This window comes from Cucumis melo, chromosome 2, assembly GCF_025177605.1.
Source record: "Cucumis melo cultivar AY chromosome 2, USDA_Cmelo_AY_1.0, whole genome shotgun sequence".
Taxonomy (NCBI): domain Eukaryota; kingdom Viridiplantae; phylum Streptophyta; class Magnoliopsida; order Cucurbitales; family Cucurbitaceae; genus Cucumis; species Cucumis melo.
In genome coordinates, this window is record NC_066858.1 from 24,444,603 (window position 1) to 24,468,740 (window position 24,138).

General features: G+C 34.7%; 1 protein-coding gene across 1 annotated transcript; it reads left to right on the forward strand.

Moving 5' to 3' along the window:
- The first annotated feature begins 7,380 nt into the window (after positions 1 to 7,380).
- On the forward strand, positions 7,381 to 22,397 carry LOC103494331 (formin-like protein 20). The gene is given in 22 exon segments (XM_051081798.1): positions 7,381 to 7,889; positions 8,829 to 9,532; positions 9,609 to 9,830; positions 9,905 to 11,447; positions 11,482 to 11,842; positions 11,976 to 12,294; positions 12,296 to 12,424; positions 12,426 to 12,532; positions 12,534 to 12,845; positions 12,991 to 13,111; positions 13,547 to 13,618; positions 14,836 to 14,934; positions 15,111 to 15,152; positions 15,313 to 15,393; positions 15,493 to 15,543; positions 15,648 to 15,729; positions 18,628 to 18,722; positions 19,533 to 19,604; positions 20,021 to 20,137; positions 20,905 to 20,973; positions 21,069 to 21,135; positions 21,395 to 22,397. Coding segments are annotated over 22 exon segments (4,890 nt in total). The 5' UTR covers positions 7,381 to 7,816; the 3' UTR covers positions 21,547 to 22,397.
- The last annotated feature ends 1,741 nt before the right edge of the window (positions 22,398 to 24,138 follow it).

The following is a 24,138-nucleotide window of genomic DNA, read 5'->3' on the forward strand; positions in this document are numbered from 1 at the left end:
AGCTTGAGAAAAACACTTGAAAAGGTTCGTTAAACTTGAGATTTTTCTTGTTTGTCCAATGTTAGGCCAACCCTATGATGCACAAACGCACACATATTCATTCAATGAAAGTTGTTTCAATAAAAAATAATATTCATTTAAGATATATTTGTTTTGAAAGTCATTGACTGATTTAGCTACAAGGTGACAAACGGGATCCTGAAAAAGTGAGAATGGAGAGAGAAGAACTTGAAAGATAGAAAAGAGAAGGTTGGCGGCGAGCTACGGACGGAGGAAGGCTGAAGCTGAAGTTGCAGTCGCGGCGACGGACAGCAACGAAGATGGAAGGGACGGCTGCAAGCTACGGACAGCAACGGTTTCTCTCTTCTCCGAACCCTTTCCCTTTCGTTTTCAGTTCTCTGTAAAACATAAACGAAATAAATAAGCAGGGGATCTCCCAACGCCGTAAGTAGAGCGTCGGAAAAACCTAGACCTTTTCCCGACGCACTACTTACGGCGTCGGGAAAACCTAGGCCTTTCCCGACGCACTACTTGCGTTTCCCGACGCACATAAGAGAAAACCTAGGCCTTGGGAATACCCCTTATTTCCCACGTGAGGCTTTTCCCGACGCACTACTTGCTTTTTCCGACGCACACGTACGACGTCAGGAAAACCTAGGCCTTGGGAATACCCTTTATTTCCCACGTGAGGCTTTTCCCGACGCACTACTTGCCTTTTTCCGACGCACACTTACGGCGTCGAGAAAACCTACCCTTGGGAATACCCCTTTATTTTCCATGTGAGGCTTGTCCCGACACATTACTTACGACGTCGGGAATACCCCTTATTTCCCGACGTCTTGTGCCCGACGCATGAATTGTGCGTCGGAAAAAACTCTTATTCCCGACGTCTTACTTTATGTGTCGATAATAGCTTTTTCTCCCGACGTCTTACTTTATGCGTCGGGAGAACCTCTTTTTCCCGACGTCTTTTATGCTGACGTCTTTTTTGACGTTGGAAAAAGTCCGATTTCTTGTAGTGTATTTTTTTAAAAAAATCTAACATTTCTTTTAATAAAAACTAGTATATGTATTCCTTCATAGTTTTGAAAAGCAAAATTAGTTGCAAAAGCTAATTGGTTTTAGTGGACAAATTTAAGCATAGGGAATCCAAATAAACCACCATGATCTCAATTAATTAAAAATCTCCCCCACATTAGGATGATCATGACTATGCAGAGGGTCCTCACATGCCAAGCACGGACTGCCTGGATGGATTCAATCATTCCATGGTCCCCCACCGTACCCGATCGCTTCTTCTTCTCTCTCATCCAGCCGTCCATTTTATTGACTTTTTTCGCCTCTGACATTGACCATATGCCACCTAAGTTTAACTCTCCTATTCGTCGTCGAAGTTTCGCTTTCCCCGTAGTCCACGCCACGTGACACGCACGTGGTTATTTATTTATTTACTTATTCTTCTTCTTATTATTATTATTATTGTTTTCCTTTTTAAATTAACAGCGAGCAATGAGCATGATGTGTTCACACGACCTTGCACGTGTAAGGCACTTTGTTTATTTATCTTTTTTCTCTAATCCTAATAATTCCATACTCCATTCTTTCTTCCTTTTTTTTTTGTAATTTTTTTCTACTTTGATCTATTATACTTTCAATTTTAAAACTTTAATCCATGAATTTAGTTTGAATTTTTTTTAGAAAAATTAGAAAGAAACTAGTTGTATATATTTACTGATTGTAAAATTTACGATATCTAAAACGATACCAACCCCTAGTAATATAGACTCGTGTTGTATTTTAACCCAAATTATAATTTAATATTTTATTCTACGTTTTTTAAACTTTATATAGTTAATATATTTGATTTTATTAAAAACAATTAATAATTTTTTGAGTGCAAAGTTAAAAATCCAATGTCTAAACTAAATAACGAAAATTTTAAAAAATAAAAAGAAATGAATTTTATATTTTAGTGAATTTTTTTTTTTTTTTGTCTATGGAGTAAAAATAATTTGGTTGTTTTTTCTTCTTCTATTTTTAAAAAAATCCTATAATAAATTTGTTAGTTTTATTTTATATAGATTCATCATATTAAATTTCTATTCTACTTATTAAAAAAGTACACTCATAATTGCATAGTAAAAGAATTGAAATTAATAATTCGGGAGGATAAAATGCATGAAGTTAATTTAAACCTTAAGACAAATATAGTTCATTAGATTTGTAATATGAGCCTAATACTTTATTTATTAAAGTTAAATTTATACTATATTTTGATACATAAAAAAAAATTATACAAAATCTAACGTCGTGTTCACATTGCAAAAAGATAGCATAACTTAACTATTACTACGCTATCGAGAACGTATAAATTATTAACCTTGCGGTGGATGTTTGATTCACTATCTTCAATTCAATTTTATTATGATTAGTGTTATAAGTTTTTAATAAATTAAAATTATAAATATTAAATTTATTGATATTTAGAATAATAATAATGCTTGAGCATTGCGTAGGAACGAGGAGAAACATTTATATTTTCTTTCCTTTTTTGTTTTATCGTGTTTCCACTAACAAAAGAAATAGTAATAATAATAAAATCATAGGGACCATCGTAACAATTGAAGTGGTCCATTCCATTATTCACATCAATATATATATATATATATATATATATATATATATATATATATATATATTAACAGTTTTAATGAAATAATATAAATATCAAAGTTAGACGTTTACATCAAAATGATGAAATGGTCAATTCAATAGTTCCAATTGGTTAAAATAATATTAGTGATGGTAGGTTTAGATTAGGTACTGTTATACAAATATAAATTAACTAAATTGGTATATTTTTACCGTTTGAATATCTCACTCGCGTTAATCAAATTTAACATTTGCGATTGTAATTTGTTGATACCTTCGTATATGAGTTTACCTAATAGTAAGTAGACGAGACAACTTTGATATAGGATTAAGAGTTGATTGTTACGACATGTTGTTTAAAATGATTTTGGCATCTTCATAATTCATGCACGTTATTTTTTCTTAATCAACCAACGATCGATCGACTTAACTAAAAAATTGTTTTAAAAAAAATATTAAGATGCATGTCGCTATATCATTTTTACAAGCAAATTATATAATTCTCTCTTTTATCTCGTTTATTGGGACAATAAAATGTTAAATATTTGAAGGGGTGATAAAAATTTGGTAGTTTACGAGATAATAAAATCTTACGTAATAAGAAAAACGTCTCGTTTACTATTGCATGACAATTATATAAGTTTTTTAAAATAAACACAAAAAAAAATAATAATAATAAAGCAAAGTACAATTTACATTAAAATTAGAGGCGCGATCGTTTCACCTATGCTTCATCAGTAACAAAAATTGAGCTATATATTTGTACACTTATATTTCAAAAAGAACAATAATACACCTTACTTAAACTATATTAAATAGTAATTTATGGAGACAATGTTATTGTGGAGTGAATATAATGATCAAATTGTATCTTGATATAATAATGTAAATTTACGTTAGTTAAATTATGTTCGTATTGACTAAAAAATACGAAGTATAATACAAATAATTTAGATATAAATTTTATTTTCCACTTTTTGAATACACACTATCAGTTTATCTCTACTTGTTAATGTATTATTATTTCATATCTTTGCTTTTATTTGAAGTTTGGGTGTATATGCAACTCATTTATGTGTGTATTATTAAATTATTTATTGAGCCTCACAATAATAATAATAATAATTTGAAAAAAAAAACACAATAATCTTTTTTTTTTCTCTAATTTAACAATAATTTATCTTCCACCAAACCCAAATTAACTATCAATTAGCTTGGAATATGGCCCACATATACTGTCACATACAAAATAAAAAGAGAATTGTGATGTTTTTAATTTTTACATAAATTAAGTTAATTTTTTAAATAATTATAGAAACTTGAAGTTAGATATTTAAATATATATAAAAAAAATTAATATCAACGAGTTTATTTATTTATCAACAATCATACCTAACTAAGACGGATTACTTTTTTTTTTCATTTTTTAAAGATAATCTGATTATAGTTTGGTTAATTAAGAAAAGATATGCATTGTGACAAAAATGTTAAATGTTTGGAACTTTGTGCTGGTATGTCGTTGAAGTAAATAAAAGGAAAAGAATGTTTGTTTTATGAAATTATTGTTTTAAATGGCAATTTAAATTCGAGGGTTTATATCGTTATTCGTATAATAAGCATGTATAATAAGCATGTTGAATATTTTTTATTCAAATTTTTCCTTTTTACTTTGGTCTCTATTAACATTGTCTTTGTAACTTTAAAATATATATCGGTAAAGATTGTATTTTCTTGCATTTTTTTATAAATATTATACAGTCAATTCAACCAAAATTTTAAAAAAATGTTTTGAATAACAAAACTATTGGAATTTTTTACCTAGCAATAACTTATATTTTTGTTATTGATAAATAGTGAAGTTCTATTGTATTTGTTTTTTTTTTAATTTTTTTCTATATTAAAAAATCGTAAAAAATTAATTTTGGGAGTTTAGTTTTAAAATTTAACTAAAGTAAGAATTAAAATGAAGTGATTTTTTTAAAAAAAGAAAAATGAAATTCAAAGTATAGAAATCTTAAATAGAAATTTTAATTTTTCTAAATATGATGGTTAATTGTTACTATTTATTGGGGGTTGAACTTGAAACACCAACAAAAAGTTCATTTCAAATTCACATGATTTTTAGTATATATTTTAGGATTAGGAAATTTCATCTTATTTCCTTTATATTTAAAAAAGGAAAAAGAATTGAAATAAGAATACAATTATAAAATAATAAAATAAAACAATGAATGCCTATTAAATAAGTGAACAAGATATTATTATAAATAGTGTATTTAAGTGCATTCATTTTTATGAGCTAAGAAGTTGAATGGATTGATTTGACAAATTTTATTACTTCCATTCATTTCATCATTTTCAACTAACTAATTTAGGGTTTCTATTGGTTTTTCTTTTTCTTTCAAAATTTATTTAATAACTTAATTAGACGTCAAATTTGTGTTTTCGATATAAAACGATAAATCCTTTACTTCTTCATTACGTGATAATAAATAATACAGCTAGAAAATACATCTTTCTAAAGACTCCGTGAAGGATGCTAAAATTGAATGGTACGAGAACACTTTTGTTCTTTTATTTAGGGATGTGACAAAAAAAGGCAAGATGTGAACAAAGTTTCTGACATAAATAACATTCTCAGTAACGATCTCAATAATCAGTTAAATAGTTCCCATTCATGCTCAACACGTTTATAATTAAAACATCAAAATCCACCTCAAGCGATGGGAATTCAACCTAGACCACTCGTGCTCGATTGCGAAGCTAAGAGACCTTCAATAAAGTAGTTTTGGCCTCTATCATACTAACATTCCACTCTTTGCAAAAACCCTTACACACCCATAAGGTCGACAAATCAACATGATCGTTAACAAACCATTTGAGCCAGCTTCGTGGGACTTCCTCCTTTGACTAGGACGTATCTGTATTCAACTTCTAGCAACCCAACTTTGGAAGAGACCGGCAAATACACATATCTATCTTTTTTTTTTAAATTGATATTTTGAAACTATTATTAAATACTTTAAAATTCCAAATAAAAATCTAGTTTTGAAATAATTAGTTTTTTTATTTTTTATTTTGTATTGGTTGACTTTTAAAACAAGTAATTTGTTTTTTTTTTCCTAAATGAAAACCGAATGGATCAAATGAAAAAAAGATATTTTTTTTTTCGACGTGGGAATCAATTCGAAGGTCGGCATGAATTAATTTTGTAGGAAAAAAAGGTGAATTTGTCAACAACTTATTTTATTTTATTTTATTTACGTTGTTCATCTTAATATTGATTTATGGAAATTATAATTCTCCCTTCCATACAAAATTCACAACATATATATATATATATATATATATATATATATATATATATATATATATATATATATGTTGAATACACAAATTAATATTCTGAAATTTTGGAAATTTTTATCTCCCATCTTCATTTTTTTTATAAAAAATATCTTAAATACAAAATTGAAGTCAAATTAAAATTTGGTCTCCGAAAATCCTTAAAAATATTTAGTAAACTTTTTTAAATATTTAACTATTTTGTCTAATTGGTAATTGTCAAATTCAAATTTGTTGTATTAGTTACAAAATTAATATGGGTGTCTGATTAAATCATTGAAATTAAATTTCAATTTAGTATTTAGTTGATCATCCATGATTTTTTTAAAATGAAAAGATAAATATATAGTTATACACAAATTTATCAACTAGAATATATATATATATATATATAGACACACACATAACTGTCTCGTTGATGTTTTTTTTAAATCTATGTTAATTTTCTCTGATAATTTGAATATTTCTTTAAGTGAATTATTAGTTATATTAAAAGAAATTAAGAGTTTTTTTTTTCAAAATTTAAAATTTAGATGTTTTCCAAAAAAAACCAAAAAGTAAATTACAAATAAAGAAATTTAGAGGCAAAAATAATGTTTAAAAATAAAATTTAAAAAAAAACCAAACAATTATTAAAAATACTTAAATGTTTGAAAAGTGAATGAACAATTCTAAAAGTCAAAAGATCAAATTACAAAACCAAATTGGATACATATTATATTTTGGAGCCAAATATTTTAGTCCGATAATATATACCGAGAATGAATGAAATTTATAACTATGAAGCCAAATAATATTAAACATGAAAAAAAAGAGAATTATTTTTTAAAAAATAATAAAAAGAAAATATCACTCACTAAATGATTTTTCTTAATTTAGTGATCGGATGAGAACCACTTTCAACCTTTTCTCATGCTAATTAAATTTCGAAACATTCATATCAACGTAATTTTATTACAAAATTCAATTCAAAATTATAAAAAAAATAAACTTAAATATTTATTTTAAATGATAAAATTTTTGTGTTGGAATTTATACCATTTATCGTTATCAATTATAGATAAAGTGTGATATTATATTTTTGTTTATTTGGTATATTTAAAAACATCCATACAGTTAAAATTGTTATTTAAACGATACACCTGAACACAAAAACATAGTGAAATGTAATAAAGGAAAAGAGCCACGTGGGAGCCACGTAGGAGGAAGGAGATCGGTAGAGTGCCAGCGGGAAAAGCAAAATTTGTCGTAGTGGACGTTGAAGGGGGTTTGTTTGTTTGTCTTAAGAAAGAGAAAAAAAGAAGAAGAAGAAGTATCATCCCTTTCTCTTTTATCCACTCTACTACGTCTTTCTGAACAAATTTCATAGGTTTTTTTTTCTCTCTTTAGTTTTGTAAATTTTTTTACCCCATTTTTCCTTTTTATTTTTTTTTCTCTCCCTTCAATCTCCTCTGCCCTACTGTCACTTCTCTCTACTCTTTCAATTCTCATTTCCATTTTCTTCAACTTCTCTTCTTCCATTCCTTTTTATTTTTTCATTTTTTTTTCGATTTTTTCTCCTTTGGACTTTTCCCCCCTCTTCACGTTTGGGGTTTAATTGCCGGAAATTAGTCGGGATTTTGCTTTTTTTTTTTCTTACCTCTATAAATCTCGCTTGGCCTTTCAATTTCTGGATTTTCGGCTTAATTTTCAAGGTTTTGGCTGTGATCGGACCCTTTCGTTCTAAGATCTGCTCTGGGTTGTTGGTCAATTTTGATCTGGTTAGTGTTTTATTCAACAACGGGTTTGGATCCGATCGAGGAAGAAACAGCGCCATCCGATGGCGCTGTTCAGACGGTTCTTTTACAGGAAGCCGCCGGATCGGCTTCTTGAGATCTCCGAGAGAGTCTATGGTACGCTTCCATTTTCCTTTTTTCTTTTTTTTTTTTCCCCTATCAATTTCGTGTTGGGTTGTTGTTGTTTTTCCATTTTATGCAGCTTCACGAAATGCTAAGCTCTTATCGTGTAATTTGTTTTTGTGGGTAGTTAGGTGATTGTTTATTTTCTTTCTAGCTTTATTCTAGCTCAATTTTGGATGTTTGATGGCAATTGGGACAATGCCGTAATAAACCCTTGAAGTCTAGGTTTAGCTGCTTCGTAACGCAATAGTTCTGATGCAGACTGTCTCGTGTACTTGATTCCTTCTGGATTTTGTTTCTGTCCCCTACTTATATGCTCTTTGACCCGAGTAGTTGAGGATTGTAATGGAAACAACTTCCTGTTCTCGTTGGCACGCTTTCTCTCTCGTTTCGTTTGCATTCATAGCTTTTAATACATTGCCTGCGTGAGTGTGATTCTTATGGAATATGAGTTTGATTGCCGCTGGAGCTGCTAATATATTAAATACTCTATTTGAGCAAGAATTGACAATAATTTATACTTAAAAAAGGGAAGATTCTAGACTTCGGTAATACTAATTTAATAATAATATTTTTGGGATATGAGTTGATAGAGAGACTAAATACGTGATATAATTAGTGACAATCAGCTAGATGTGCTGAATGAATGAAAGTAGAAAGCTTAACAAACGAAAGTGTTGGAAGAAGCCCACTTTTCCAGGTGGCCAACCTTTTGCTATTGCAGATATGAATAATGACAACTACAAAATATTCTATCTATTATGTTGTTCCTACGTTTGTAGCTTCGTTTAATTTAGGAGGTTTTGAGTTAGGCCAAGGGTGATTGAAATTTTCTTTTAGCTACCTGCCAATGTGGATATTTTGAAAGCAACTTGAGAGATGGTTTTCAGTGGTGGTTCATGGCAACTTATTCTGCTTATTATTTGTTTTCAGTGTTTGATTGTTGCTTCTCCACGGAAGTGTTGGAAGAAGAAGAATATAAGGTCTACTTGGATGGCATTGTAGCACAGTTACAGAGTCACTTTCCTGATGCGTCATTCATGGTTTTCAACTTCAGAGAAGGTGGTAGGCGGAGTCAAATATCTGATGTACTGACTCAGTATGACATGACAGTTATGGACTATCCTCGGCAATATGAGGGGTGTCCTTTATTGCCATTGGAGATGATTCACCACTTCCTTCGATCAAGTGAAAGCTGGTTGTCACTGGAAGGTCAACAGAATGTGCTGTTGATGCATTGTGAAAGAGGAGGATGGCCTGTTCTTGCATTCATGCTAGCTGGTCTTCTCTTGTACAGGAAACAATACAGTGGGGAGCAGAAGACTCTTGAAATGGTCTACAAGCAAGCTCCTAAGGAACTTCTCCATCTTTTGTCTCCTTTAAATCCTCAGCCTTCCCAGCTGAGATATCTTCAATACATTTCCAGGAGAAATTTAGGTTCCGATTGGCCTCCATCAGATACGCCTCTAATTTTGGATTGTTTAATACTAAGAGTTCTACCCCTTTTTGATGGGGGAAAAGGATGTAGGCCTGTTGTGCGTATTTACGGTCAAGATCCCTCAGCACCGGCCAATAGAACTTCAAAGCTTTTATTTTCGACACCAATCAAAAGAAAACATATCCGCAACTACCTACAGGTAATGACTCAGCAACACAAAATCTGAAAGCTGAAGTTAATCAACATTTAAGTTTTCTTATTAATTGTTACCACAGGCAGAGTGTATGCTGGTGAAAATTGATATTCATTGCCATGTTCAAGGGGACGTAGTTCTTGAATGCATCCATATGGATGAAGACCTAGTACACGAGGAGATGATGTTTCGAGTTATGTTTCACACAGCATTTGTTAGATCAAACATTGTGATGCTGAACCGTGATGAAGTTGATGTTTTATGGGATGCGAGGGACCAGTATCCCAAGGACTTCAGAGTTGAGGTAACTTACTGGTTCTTTTGTGAATGTGCCTTTGTGAAGTCATAAAAGTTAACCCAAAATTGCACTTATGTCAGGCGCTCTTTTTGGATGCTGATGCTGTTGTCCCCAATCTCACCGCACCCTTCGATGATGAAGATGGAAATGAAACTGGAGCTGCTTCTCCTGAAGAATTTTTTGAGGTTGAAGAGATCTTCAGTAATGTAATGGATGGGCAGGAAGCAAAGGGATCCAATGATCCTCACGTAGTCAATCATGTAAATCGTAAAGAAGAATGGAAGGAGGACTTCGATCCTCCTGCATTCCAAGACTGTGCATCTGACGATGGAAATCTTAAGCATGATAAAAAATCTGATTTTGATGCAGTGAAGGACATCACTGTGGATGATGTGAAGTACAAACTGAATGAAAATATATATCCTGATCTTAATGCAGTTAAGGACATTGCCGTGGATGATGGGGAAATGAATTCGAATTCCTTCTTGGTAGCTACTAATGTCCCAACTCATGTGAAAGTCCAGGGGTTGGTGGATGATGCATATGAGAAATTTGAAGATATGGAAAAAAAGGATGACCGAAGAGATACTTCACCTGAGAAATTGGAAAACAAGGTTCTGCAGAAGAAGTTGAGTGCTGATGGTTCTAGACAAAAGTCAGAAAAATTGCAAACACCGATTCCCAAGAAACAGCCTGTTTCAAGTGGAAAACCGACCAATGATACGGGTTTAACCAAACAGAAAGTCAAACAACAAGAGACTCAAGGTTTCTCTGCAAAACAAGCAAAGCCAAATGCAGTTTCTAGATGGATCCCTCCTAACAAAGGCTCTTATACGAATTCTATGCATGTTTCCTATCCACCTTCAAGATATAACAGTGCCCCAGCTGCTTTGGCAAGTATTGCATCATCAAAGGATGTAAATGCAAATTCCAAAACGAAGGCCACTGCCACCCTTGATTCTCTGGTTTCTTCAGATGTTTTTACTGAACGAAAAAACTATAAAGTGGATTCTGTGAGGCCTTCTCACTCCGCACCTGCGAACCTTATGCATGGCCCATCATCTCCAGTTGAGTCAATTGGTGAGACGCCTTCTTCCTCTGAAACTTTAAAGCCTTCAGATAGTGATGCACAACTTGAAGTACCACCATCGCCCCCCGTGCCCACAAAGCCACCTCCACCTTCTCCTCCTCCTCCTCCTCCACCTCCACCTTCTCCACCACCCACTTCATTTCATCATATAGGGACAACATACTCTGCTCTTCCACTTTCTGTGTCTTTAGCACCACCACCCATTCTTAACTCACCAAAGGCAGTGAATACCCCTCCCCCTCCCCCTCCATCCAGTAGGCTGAATAGTGTTTTTCCCCATTCTTCAACTCAACCATCATGGGAGAAAATATATTCTTCTGTTGACACTGGTACGGTGACTGGTTCTATACCTCTACCTTCTTCTGTGGGCATGCCATCTACCTTAAAGAATATTGCTAGTACTTCTCTTCTTGCCTCGTCACTTAAAGAGATATCATTATCACTACCACCTCCCCCACCTTCTATGAAACATGAAGCACATATTCCACCCCCTCCACCACCCCCACCCCCCACCCCCACCCCCATTAATGCATGATGCATTTCCTTCACCATCTCTAACGAAAACAGCACCCCCACCCCCACCACCTCCACCCCCACCCATGTATGGTGCGTCTCCAACACCATCTTTATTACATCGAGCACCATCTTCAACGCATAGAGCCTCACCTCCGCCACCTCCTCCCCCACCACCTTTCATGCATGGAGCTCCATCTCCACCTCCTCCTCCTCCCCCACCTTCCATGTATGGAGCCTCACTTTCACCACCTCCTCCCCCTCCACCTTCCACGTATGGAACCTCACCTCCACCACCTCCTCCCCCACCACCTTCCATGTATGGAGCCTCAGCTCCACCACCTCCTCCACCACCACCACCACCTTCCACGTGTGGAGCCTCACCTCCACCACCTCCTCCCCCACCACCTTCCATGTATGGAGCCTTACTTCCACCACCTCCTTCCCCCGCACCTTCTATGCATGGACCCCCACCCCCACCACATCCTCCTCCTCCTCCTCCTCCTTTGCCATCTTCGATGTTTGGTGCAGCTCCTCCTTTGACCCCTACAATGCGAGGGGTACCCCCCTCCACCCCCACCACCTTTGATGCGTGGGGCTCCTCCACCACCTCCACCTCCGCCTCCACCTCCATCAATGCATCAAGCTTCTCCTCTGCCAACTCCCATGCGTGGGGCTCCCCCACCTCCTCCACCTCCACCTATGCCTGGGGCTCCTCCGCCACCGCCTTTATCACGTGGTGCTCCTCCACCACCACCACCTCCACCAATGTATGGGGCTCCTCCCCCCCCACCACCTCCTCCAATGCATGGGGCTCCACCACCACCACCACCCCCTCCAATGCGTGGGGCTCCTCCCCCACCACCACCCCCCTCCAATGCATGGTGTTCCTCCACCACCACCCCCTCCAATGCATGGGGCTCCTCCCCCACCTCCTCCACCTGGCGGTGGTAGAGCCCCACCCCCACCTCCCCCTCCCGGCGGTGGTAGAGCCCCACCCCCCACCTCCCCCTCCCGGCGGTGGGAGAGCCCCACCACCACCTCCCCCTCCCGGCGGTGGGAGAGCCCCACCACCACCTCCCCCGCCCGGCGGTGGCAGAGCCCCCCCCACCACCTCCCCCACCCGGGGGTGGTGGAGCACCCGCACCACCTCCCCCTCCTGGTGGAGGTCGTGGAGCACCTGGCCCTCCTAGACCTCCGGGTGTTGGACCTCCTCCACCCCCACCGTTAGGTGCTAGAGGGGCAAATGCTCCACCTGACCCAAGAGGTTTGTCTTCTGGGAGAGGGCGTGGGCTATCACGCTCGACAGCTACAGCACCTCGAAGGTCCTCCTTGAAACCTCTACATTGGAGTAAAGTAACAAGGGCTCTGCAAGGAAGCTTATGGGAAGAACTACAGAGATATGGCGAGCCTCAAATGTATTATGAATTTTCTTTTAATTTATTTTTGGCTATTTGAATTTGAAATTTACTCTGCCTTTCAATAAGATGTTTCTCAGTACTTTTATAATTTTTATGCTATTTGTGTATTTTAATTGGTGCTTCTTTTTCTTTCTCCCCACAGTGCACCAGAGTTTGATGTCTCCGAGTTAGAGACTCTCTTTTCTGCAACTGTCCCCAAACCTGCTGAAAAATCTGGAGGCCGAAGGAAGTCTGTTGGATCTAAAACTGACAAAGTTCACCTGGTAATTTTTTTGATATAGTGTGTTGTTGGAAATCATTTTTATGATGGGATGGGAAGTACTTTAAGGATTAATATTATTACGAATTATTTGAAAAGTCACTATTTCATCTAAAACTGTCTTTTTTCTCTCTTTTTTGTGTAATGACTTTTTGTTCACTGACCTCAATATAACACACCCGACTCACTTATAGAAATGCACTTGGTCAAGGTTTACTTATTTAAGATGGATCCCTGCATGGATCATTGTAAAGAACTAATGTGTGATCTGATATATATATATATATATTGGTGGTGGTGGTGGTGGGTGTAATGTGTCATCTAATATATATTATCTTATTTAATGAATATTTAAACTATTATATGATATACGGGATTCTGTTTCTCTATAGTATGCTGATGTAATAAAAATTTGAATAATATTTATATTTTTGTGCAGATTGACCTCAGGAGGGCTAATAACACTGAAATTATGCTCACCAAAGTAAAGATGCCACTTCCTGATATGATGGTAAGATGCCAGACTAACATTTTCAATACATCTACGCATTAACTGAAACCATGCTCTACCCTTGTTAGTTGGTTTAAATGGTACGCTCGAAACCATCTGCAAAGACATTGAACATTGTGCACACTTAACACCATACTTTCATTCTTGTGGAGCAGCGTTGCTGCAATTGCCACCTTGGACTGGCCATGGGGCAAACATTTTAGTTTCTCTATTGCAAAAAACACCATAATTTCACTCTATTATCGTGATGAGCAAAGTTTTCTTTCACCTTTTATGAGTTTAGCATAAATAGAAATTATTTTCACTGTTGTAAGAATTGTTTTTCCATGTCCAGGATGGACTCTTTACCACCAAAAATAGCTAAATTTATCAAATTCTCTAGAGGAAGCAAGTCCAAGTCCTACTATGTTTGTACAATATGGTAGTTTTTTTTTTCTTTTTTGAAATATACTATTTGGTAGTTGGTAATTCAAATCTTAGGTAGCGTCATATGATTTTTAAATATTCATCTTGTTCCAGCTGGTTTTGATTTTTTGCCCATTAGTTGACCAAATGGCAAAACTATCTCCATCCTGCAACAATTGGATACGAGTGATTATAGTTTAAGAAGTGAAAAAATTGACTGACCCACAGCAGCTACTAAATCACATACTGTCACTGTGATTGTGGTCCATAATCTTTCAAGGCTAGAAAGGCAAGCAGGAACCCTATTGCAAGCTATAAAAGATACTTGTGAACTTTCAGTTCAAAACTTGAGCAGGATAGGATGATCCACGTTCCTTGTCTGAAGACCACCTAAACTGCTTGAGACAATACAATGTATCATTTGAAACCTGGAACCATAGCGCAATGAGAATGTATTAGTACTAGTGTGAACTCTAACAAAATAAAAATTTCTTTTTCCTTTTCGAAAATAAAATTATGTGAATTTTAACAAAAAAAAAAAAAAAAAAATTATATGTGAAAAACTGTACGATCACTAGATGTTTCTAGTTCAAGATTACTAGGTTGAGCACAAGCATAGTCTTAAGTTTAAATCTTGCTCTTGTAAACAAATGCCAAGCGAGCAGGATATCGCTAAGTTGGAGATACCCATTTGATGAATACACTTTCTTTTGCCATTTTATGAATACTTGTTTTTGGCGTTATTCCTGTATTTTATTGACAATGGTGAATGCAATTGATGAAAAGTCTAGCTTTAATGTGTGATATCTCAGGCTGCAGTGCTAGCTATGGATGAGTCAGTTTTAGATGTTGATCAGGTGGAAAATCTCATAAAATTTTGTCCTACCAAGGAGGAGATGGAACTTCTTAAGGTGAACTTCAAAATACTTGGAATTAAAGGCTGATGGAAGAAATAAACTTGACTATGGGCACTTTTTGATAGCTTCTCAGAATACTGATTATGCTGTTGCGATTTATTTTTATTTTTTTAAAGTTTTTCTTCGTCTGTTTACTATTTGTATTGACATATTTTTTGTTTATTATCTAGGGATACACTGGTGACATGGATAACCTTGGAAAGTGTGAACAGGTATTCTGTTTGCTTTGATGAATTTTTAAATTTCAGTTATTGACTTCTAATTATCATGGCTAAAGAGCCATTCATTTATTTCTGCTAATATTTGACCTATATTGGTCTGACTGTCATGGTTAAAAGCCATTAATTTACTTTGTCTGATCTTCTGTATCAGTATTTTTTGGAGCTGATGAAAGTGCCTCGAGTCGAGTCAAAGATGAGAGTGTTTTCTTTTAAGATACAATTTGGCTCTCAGGTTTGGTGGTATCCTCAATTTAAACTAATTTCGTTGTTTTTATCCTTCTAGATCATTGAATTATATCTTTTACCCTGGATCACTGTTTCCCTTCTGCAGATAGTAGAATTTAAGAAGAGTTTAAATACTGTCAACTCTGCATGTGATGAGGTTGTAACTATTGAAAATAAGATGTTGCCATAGTTTTGGTCTGTCACTTTAACGTTTTGTGCTTCACTGCTAAAATTAACTGTTAGTCTGTTACTACCTTTTAGGTTAGGAATTCTACCAAATTGAAGGAGATTATGAAGAAAATTCTTTATCTGGGGAATACATTAAATCAAGGAACAGCAAGGGGTAAGGTCTTAATTACTTGAGTGAATTGAACTATGCTGCTTGTTTATGGAAAATTTACCTCTATATATTTTTAACTATTTTGATGGAAATATGAACGTAACTTGCATATAGTTACAGAGATTTAATGAGTAATCCTTTCTGTGGCATGAGTTTTACATTCTCGTGGGACAGACTAAGTATACTAAAGTTATGTTATAACCAACGTATATCTGTCGAGGGACATGTTGCATTGTCTGAGTACCTTGGCATCTCAGACGAGAATTTTCCCCTCATATCAACAAAATTTCTGATATTGTCTAAAATAAATTTCGTTGATATACTTCATGAAATTTCGCTACCAAAAAAATAATTGAACTTTCATCATGCTTAGACTCATTTATATTAGTTAGGCCCCAAGAAGATCAGTGAAGATTCTGGTGGAGGAAAATCTAAATTTATAGGGAAATATGTTATCCACCTTTTTCACCTCACCGATGTAGGACAAACTTTTTGCAAACACTCCTTCATTTCCATTCCTTTCTCCGCTCTCTCCTCCATGCCTCACCACATCGCACTTTTTTTTCTTTCATTTTTCATTTAATTAGTTATTTTATTTTATTTATGTATTTTAATTCTTAATTTAACTGTTGTGCCTTTTTTCTCTTTTCAAAACAATATTTCACTTTTCTTAATTTTTTTATTACACGCCTTTTCCGAATGTCTATTCTCACTTCTTTCACACTTGAATCGTAAATTTCAGTTTTCTCACTTGAATTGCAAATTTCAGTTTTCTTATTATTCTAAGAGCTCGAGTTTCTAATTCATTTACTTATCTATACATTAAGTTTAAATATTATTTTGTTATACACACGCAATATTTCATCCTAATCTTGTAACTAATTACCAATATTTGATATATTTTGTGTTTGATGATCCATTGTAGTTTATTTTTGGAAAAATTACCTTTTTAGTCCCTGAGGTTTTAGAGAACAAGGGCGTTTGGTCCCTAAAGTTTCAATTGGACCAATTTAGTTCTTCAATTATGAATAGATTTAAAACGTCCCCATTGTTATTTTCTATCTTAATTATATATTGTTTATTATCGAGACATTTTCAAAAATAGCAAAATATTGAAACTATTTACAAAATATAGTAAAATTTATCAAACTCTCCTTAGGTCACTTAAGTTTTTTGCTATATTTTGTAGAGTTTCATTTTTTTTTCTATTCATAACAGTTCCTATTTATTATTATCTATTATTTTAAATACTGAAAATTACATTTTTGAAGTAAAAAAAATAGTTTCTCACTCCTCTCTCTCCTCTCCTCCCTCCACCAGCGTCCCCCCTTCATCTTTACCTCCCATTCTGCCTTCCCCCCGAATACAGTCCATTTTGGTTGGAGAGGTTCCACATTTTGTTGGCCATGAACCTGGAGCCTGATGCTACTTGTATCAATGTCGCCCCACTTGGGGGTTTTGGGGGGCAAAGCAAATATGTAACGGTCAGAGATGAGAGGGAGAGTTGATGGGTTTGTGAGAAATAGAGATGTTGCGATAAATTTCTAACTTGAAAACAAAGGAGTCACTGTCTCCAAGATAATTTAGAACTAAACAACAGAGGTATTTGGCTTAAGGATTAAAATTAAACTACTGTGACCAACTTAAATTTGGTGTATGTTTTTTCTTAATCTCACAGTAAGAAAACTTTGCACAAAATAATGAAAACCCATCAACAGTTTTACTTCCCATTGTTTTAGTAAAAAAAAGGGGGAGAACAACCCATTAGCAAATGATGATGGAGTCGCAAATTTAAAGGGAAGAACGGTGTTACAAGACATTATGTGGAAATAAAGAGGACCCTTAGGATGGGTCGAGGAAACATATTAACACAAAAAAGAAGGAAGAGAAATGGAAGAACGGGAGAGAAAAATTATTATTATTATTATTAATTTGAAAAAGAAACTTTTCATTGAATGGATGAAGAATGGTAGAGGAAGAAGAAGAGGAAAGGTCGGCGGAGGGAGGAGATTAGAGAGAGAGAGGTGTGAAAAACAATTAATTTTTTTTTTCAAATTTAAAAATGCCATTTTTAGTATTTAAAACAACAACAATATATAAGCAAAGTAGACAATAACAATAAGGACCTTTTCCACCCATTCTTCATTTGTGAGGGACTAAATTGGCTAAATTAAAACCTTAGGGACCGAATGCATGCGTTCCCAAATATTCATAGACTGAAAATGTAATTTTTTCTTCCGTGATTTTTAGATGCAAATAAATTATAGTTTAACTTGAATCAAACCCATTTCATAAATATTCATAATTTTTCGTTGTTCTAAACTTCAACCGATATCGAGATTCCACATTTCGACACACGCATATATGCATGATTAGAAATGGTCACTTATTGTCTAGTTAAGTTCCACTAAAGTTTCATTTATAGTAGCATGATTTTCAAATTTTTCATAGGTTTTTCTGAATTTTCCGTTGACATATCTCTATTAAGTACTAACATATACATTTTGAACGTTGGTTATGACTTACAATACCGTATCCTGTCATGCTATGGTTTGTGCATTTATTAATAATGATTGGCCTATTTGCTTATCCACAGTATAGGAATGGCTTATCTTCTGTTCTAAGGAACATGAAAACATTCAAATTATTGAAAAAGAAACACTATTCTTACCTCCATCTTGCTGCTTTATTGTATATGCAAATGACATGTTCACTTAATGACTGATAAGTTTAGTAGCTCATCCCAGTTTGGTCAAATGCTTGCATGATCCAATCATCATTTGTCTCCCCAAAACTTCTTGGCAAATGTCAAAGGGTTTTATATACTGAATGTCTTGAACTTTTTCCATTAGTTTTCTTGATTTTTTTAATGAAATATCCCTATGAAATATGAACTTACAGGTTCTGCAGTTGGCTTCAAGTTGGATAGTCTTTTAAAACTTGCTGATACACGTGCTTCTAATAATAAGATGACGCTCATGCATTATCTTTGCAAGGTTTTACTTTTGATTATCCCTTTGCTTAAATTTGTTTGTCCCTTTCTAGTGGGTTGTTTATGTTTATTTCCTTCCTGGTTGATTAGAGGAGTTGCACGTGCATTATGCTTTCACCTTTTACATATTATGTAGTATTTAGTGAGTCATGTCTCCATCTGTACAAGTACAGAAGCAGGTGAAATTTACAGGCTGTATTTCTTTTCTCGTTGACACGTCCATTAAGAGGAAAACAAGTGTAAATTGCAGCTGAAGAGAGGAAGGATGACAAAAAATGAGAACTGTTCAACTCCTTGTAGAAGATGTATGTCAAAAAGGGACAATAGACAGTTACCCTCCACCCTTCCAAAAAAGATGCCTTCAGCTAAAAGGATATTTACTTAACCCTTTGAAGAGATGAATATGTTGATATAGAACTAAATCTATATAGGAACTGGGATTGATGTAGAGATATCAGAGGATGGATGTGTTCTATAACCCAAAAATGTTATTCTGAGGCAACACTGAGCGCAATTGATTGTGATTTATTTTGATGCATCAGGTTGTGTTAAAACCATCACTTTGTGTTGTAGAAGGTAATACCTAAAAAGCATGAAACTAGCAGAATGCCTGAAAAAAGTTTCAATATATTGCACATGCATGCCTCTTCATTGCATGCTCTTCCAATGTAAAGCGTTGAGAGATGAGTGGGTTATTAGATTTCATGGTTTGTGTAGTATGCTCGTAGATCTTTTACCACTTGTGCATCTCTGGAAGGAGATGAATCCTTCTATACTTCAGCTTAAGGTTAGTTTGCAATCTCAAATTTCTTAGGTCCTTGCTTCGAAGACACCGGCTCTTCTGAATTTTCATCTGGACCTGGGTAGCCTCGAGGCAGCAACCAAGGTACAAACCATTATTTTATTCTTATTGTTATTCTTTCCTCAATACTTTTTACTTGGTACATATTATCAAAATATCTATTCATATGTATTTAATAAGAAACAAAAAATTTCATCAAGTGTAATGAACACAAAAAGTTTCGATGTGCATTTCAATTTACCTACTAGAAAGAGAATACAACTCCAAAAAAAAAAAATGTTACAAGTAATGGGCCCGCAATCTTCCTCCTTTTTTGGTATGTGGAGATTTTTCTTTTCTTTGTTCCCAAAGATTTTTCTTCTCTTTTCTCCTGAGTAATTTAAGTTAGTGAAAGATTTTTATTCTCTCTTTGAAGATACTAGCAATTGAAAGATTGTTCAAATATTAATAGACCATTGGACCTTGGAATTTGTTAACATCATATTTTTCTCTCTTTAAAGATACAATTGAAGTCTTTAGCAGAAGAAATGCAAGCTATAATCAAGGGGTTGGAAAAGGTCAGGCAGGAGCTTGTTGCTTCTGAAAGTGATGGCCCGGTCTCTGAAGTTTTTCGCAAGGTACATATGTTCTACCAAAGAAGATTTTTGAACTCTTGTTCTTTCATCAATTTTCGACTTCTTTCCCTTTTCATATATTTCTCTGTTTCTTATCAAGAAGGAAAAAAGAAACTTGATTCAATTTTCTTTGATTGATAGTCATGTATTGCCTCTGTAGTAATTTTCATCAACATGCATTTTATCCTAAATTGATTTACTTTGAAAGAATAATTCCACTAAAACCATGTTCTCAATTGCCACTTGAAATAAGTTATCATACATCAAAATTTAATCGTACTTCAGATTTTGAAATTGAACTTGGAATCATGTTTTCGAACTTCCCAGTGATTAGTACATGTTACAAAATCTTGAAAGAATCAGGATAGAGAAACAATTATTTGAAATATCTACTGTATTTTAGACATTGGAGAGGGTATCAAAAAAGAAAATTGGATTCACACAACTGATCGACATCTCACTCTTTACCCATAAATCATCTAATCAAGCTCTTGAGGCAAACCTTTTGATGGAGATCCGGACAGGACATATTTTTGCAACGAATCTATGATGTGATATCTTAAATTAGAAAAATCAATATCCTGTTAAAACTTGGTATCTTAACCAAGAAAAATTTTGTTATGTAATCATACGTTTCTTTGCTTCATTTTTGGTTTGGCCCAACTGCCCAAAACAACAGAAAGAATAGTGCCTTTATTTCAAAAAGTTCTTAAATTTGATCTGGTACCCTGACAACCTTCTCTTTCCCTGTACCTTATTTTCTTAATTAGACGCTGAAAGAATTTATTGCTATTGCTGAGACAGAGGTGGCATCGGTGACAAATCTTTACTCTACTGTGGTAATGTTCTAGATCCCACTACTATTTTGTGTATCATTGAATGATTTCAGGAAAAGAAAGTAATCTTATTTTTCATTCTATCCTTTGGTGGACAGGGTAGAAATGCAGATGCACTTGCACTATATTTTGGTGAGGATCCGGCTCGTTGTCCATTTGAGCAGGGTACGCTGTGATCCTTTTGGTTGCACTATTATCTTCTTTCTTTCTATATGTTTATTTGTTTTGCATACTTGAATTGAGTTAAGCCAGATGTCAAATCATGAACATGAATTTACGAATACACATGCTTGTCTTTGTTATGAACCTCGTATCCTACAGTAATGTTTAGGATTGATGTGTGTATCTGTGTGTTTTTTAAATTGACCTCTTGCTGTTTGTGATGTTTACATGTTTATTTCCACACCATTTGGGATGTGTACAGTTACAGTGACACTATTGAACTTTGTGAGACTATTTCGGAAAGCCCACGAAGAAAACTGCAAACAGGCCGAATTGGAAAAGAAAAAGGCCGAGAAGGAAGCCGAAATGGAGAATGCCAAAGGAATCAGCCTTACGAAAAAGAGTGTGAAATAGGTGATAAACTTGAGTTCTCCTTAGCATGGGAGATTGAGCTCTCATCCTACATTGGCAGCGACTCGGTTGTCAACTTGCGGCCAAGGGGAAGCATGCCGTGTGACCGAAGTGCATCCAATTGAGATATGTTCTGCAGTGTTAAGGCCCCTCAATGAATGTGGATATGAAACACAATGGTCTGTTTATTAATCATACGCCTGCAGAACTGTTGAGTTGGCCAGCTCGTTTATTTGTACATATCTGACCGGCTGCTACTTGAACCAACAAAATCACGCCCCAACTCAACCGATGTTTCACTCTTGAATAGACAGATCAATCAATCAATCAATCATGGAGAGAGATAAATATTGGATGCTGACTGACTTATCTTCGCCAAGCAAAGGTATTCTCTATGCTGGTAGCTGCAATTCTTATTATGGATTTGGCTCCTCCGGCAGAGTTATTCAGAAGAGTATTTTCAGTCCTAGATCAGTGTTTTGATTAAAAGTAGCAATTTGGTTTCGGCTTTGACGACGTATGCATTTGGCATAAATTTTTTGGGCAGAGAACAAATGCGTCGAAATTGCATCCTCCTTGAAGTCCAGCCATAGCACGAAACCATGTACAGAGCCTCTCTAACCATTCCATACATTAGAATGTAAAATTTGTTCTATTGTTTGATGATGTAACATGAAAATAGTTTTTTTCTTTTTCATCCCTCCTTTATGTGTAGATTTTTTGACTCAAACCCGTCATAGAAGGTGTTGTATAGAGCAGATTCAGAGAGTAATTAGAAGACGGGTTCTCCCACCACTGTAATTGTAACATAAAAATCGAAAAATATAGGCCACGTTTGAAGTCTTTTTGTTTCATTCATTTTTATTGCTCAACATAAAAAAAAAAAAAAAATGAAAGACTCATTCATCCTCCATTATCATAATGAGAGCAACTTGTAGTCGACATGCATTATTCCTTTGTTGTCTTTTTTGGACAATTTGAGACAACTATTGTCCACCAGACCTCATTATTAAGAATCCCTTCAGGTGATTCAATTTTTTTATGGATTTTGTAGCCTTTGCTTTTATGGAAAATGTTTCCTTATCATTCTTTTTCTTGCCATAATTGTAACATTTAGGGACTACTATGACATTCAAGTATGGTCATCTTGGAACGAAGTCGAGTTCTATGAATATAGATGATGTACGTACTGAAATCTTCCCTCACACTCACACATTTCGTCATTAAATACAAACTCACATTTCGTGTGATTACTTGCTCAATTGAATTGAAATTCTTTTCATGTATGTTTTCCTTCATTTCTTATCATTTATAGTAATATTTTAGAATACAAATTGGATTAAAACATTTCACATTCTCATCAAAACAGGTAAGAATTATGTGTATTAAAATTTTCGCTCTAAACAATTATATTAGAAGAGAAATATATATGAGTTGTAAGAGAAATACGTACGAGTTGTGGATTACATAAATGATAACTGATTACATAATTTCTTAAAACATAATGATTTTTCAATATAGAACTAAACCCACGAAAGTATACTATAAAGAAAAATAAAAGAGAACTTCAACACACATTAATGAAAATAAACCTCTTCCAATGACAAGAAAGATCCATTATTTACAACTTGAAAGAAACAGCAATTTGAATGAAGGCTAAGAAGTTGTTGTTTGCTGCTAATAATTCTAAGCAACTAAACAAATCTTTTTTTTTTTTTTGCCTTCTCTTTGTTTACTCAAATTCATGAATTCCTGACTCCCCAGATTAAAAATTAACAAGAGAGTCTCTGTTTCAACTCAATCTGCCTCAAACAATTTTCTCTCATGGAAGTTCTTCAAATCCCTTCAAATGGTGGCCAACCCTTCATTCTCCTTCTCAGCAATCCAAAACCAAAAAGAGCTCTTTCTTTCTATACCCATTTGAGAATCCACTCTGCAACTCTTGAAGAACAGAGTATTAACAATGGCGTCGAGGACAACAAAAACAGAGTACAAATAAGCAACAAACATTCCTTCCACCACCATGGAAGGCTCTAATTTTCCTCTCAAATGGTAATCTCGAACTATTCTGTACTGAAACAGAGCTTCAATGGCTGCCATTCCTATATTAAAAGGCAGAGCCACTAATAGCGCCGTGGTGCTTCTCCCTTGAATCAAAACACAAGCTTTAAGAACCGCCATGAATCCTCCTTTCCTTTCCATGGCGGATAAAACCGATGCCAAATTGCAAATTATGATGGCTTTGGCAATTGCAATTGAATACAGAAACCCCCCAAGAACAGAAACGAAGAGAAGACAATTGGGAGAAGAATATCCAAACCCCTCGAGGAAATTGAAGGCGAAAAACAACATAAAAAACACCGTTGAATTTGCAGAGATGAATATGAACAAATTGCAGAGATGGGTGAAGAAAAGGGGATTAAAAAGGTTCAAAATCGAAGAGAAGGACGGCAATAAATTGGGTTTTTGTTGATTGAGAACTTGAATTACACAAGCTTTTGAAATCAAAAGGAAAGTGAGAGAAAAGGGAAGAGAATAAATGGTGGAAACTATGGTTTGAGAGAGTTTTTGAATGAAAAATAAGAAGAATTTTGA